Consider the following 718-nt stretch of genomic DNA (forward strand, 5'->3'; position numbering starts at 1 on the left):
TTGGTGCTCCGGCTGAACGGCGAGGAGGGGTATTTGCTCTGTATAAAAGGATGCACAGTATCAAAATTCTCTTTATAAAAAAAAAATGCAAGACAGCGCTAGAAAACCACGCGTCCCAGCTGCAACGGTCCTCTCCTGCGCTTCCCTTCTGGGTTTGGTGGTTTTGCTACCCCTTTACATATTGCTGTTTAGCACGTCTCTGCCTACAGACCGTAGAAATACATTCATCTTAATTTCTTTTTTTCTTTTTCAAAACTCTTCCATGGATTTCAAAACATTCTCCCCACTGTTAAAAGCCCCGGCAGTGGTGGTGAGGTGCGAGGTGATGCTCCGGGCTGGGCGGGCAGCCAGCGCCTCACACGTCGGTGCTTATGCTGCGGCTGCGGGAGAAGGCTTCCCGCATGGCCGAGAGCCGGTTGGGGTTGAGGGCTTGCAGGTTGCTCACACTCACCGGCAGTTCCAGATCTTCCTGGCTCACCGTTGTGTAGCTCACTCGGTCACCCCCGTTGTGCAGCTCCTCGGGGGGCTCTTGCAGGAAGAAGGTGGGGGGCTCGTAGGGAGCGCAGCTGGGGCAGCTGGGTCGGTTCTGGGTTGGCTTCTTGCTGAAGGGGGATGAGGCGTAGAGGGACGGGCCGTTGGTCAGCACTACATTGCGGTTGCAGTGGAGCGGCGGGATGTGGGAGTGCACGGCGAAGTCGGGCTCCTCCTCATCCTCCTC

At 56.3% G+C, this 718-nt stretch overlaps 1 protein-coding gene across 1 annotated transcript in view; it reads right to left on the bottom strand.

Moving 5' to 3' along the window:
- Positions 1-355: 355 nt before the first annotated feature.
- The window catches only part of FAM163B (family with sequence similarity 163, member B), an 812-nt gene continuing 449 nt past the window's right edge, over positions 356-718 (bottom strand). Inside the window, exon 3 of the mRNA XM_010133952.1 lies at positions 356-718. This exon is cut by the window's right edge and continues 9 nt beyond it. Coding sequence (XP_010132254.1) covers positions 356-718 — 363 coding nt within the window.

Source organism: Buceros rhinoceros, unplaced genomic scaffold, assembly GCF_000710305.1.
Source record: "Buceros rhinoceros silvestris isolate BGI_N320 unplaced genomic scaffold, ASM71030v1 scaffold41713, whole genome shotgun sequence".
Taxonomy (NCBI): domain Eukaryota; kingdom Metazoa; phylum Chordata; class Aves; order Bucerotiformes; family Bucerotidae; genus Buceros; species Buceros rhinoceros.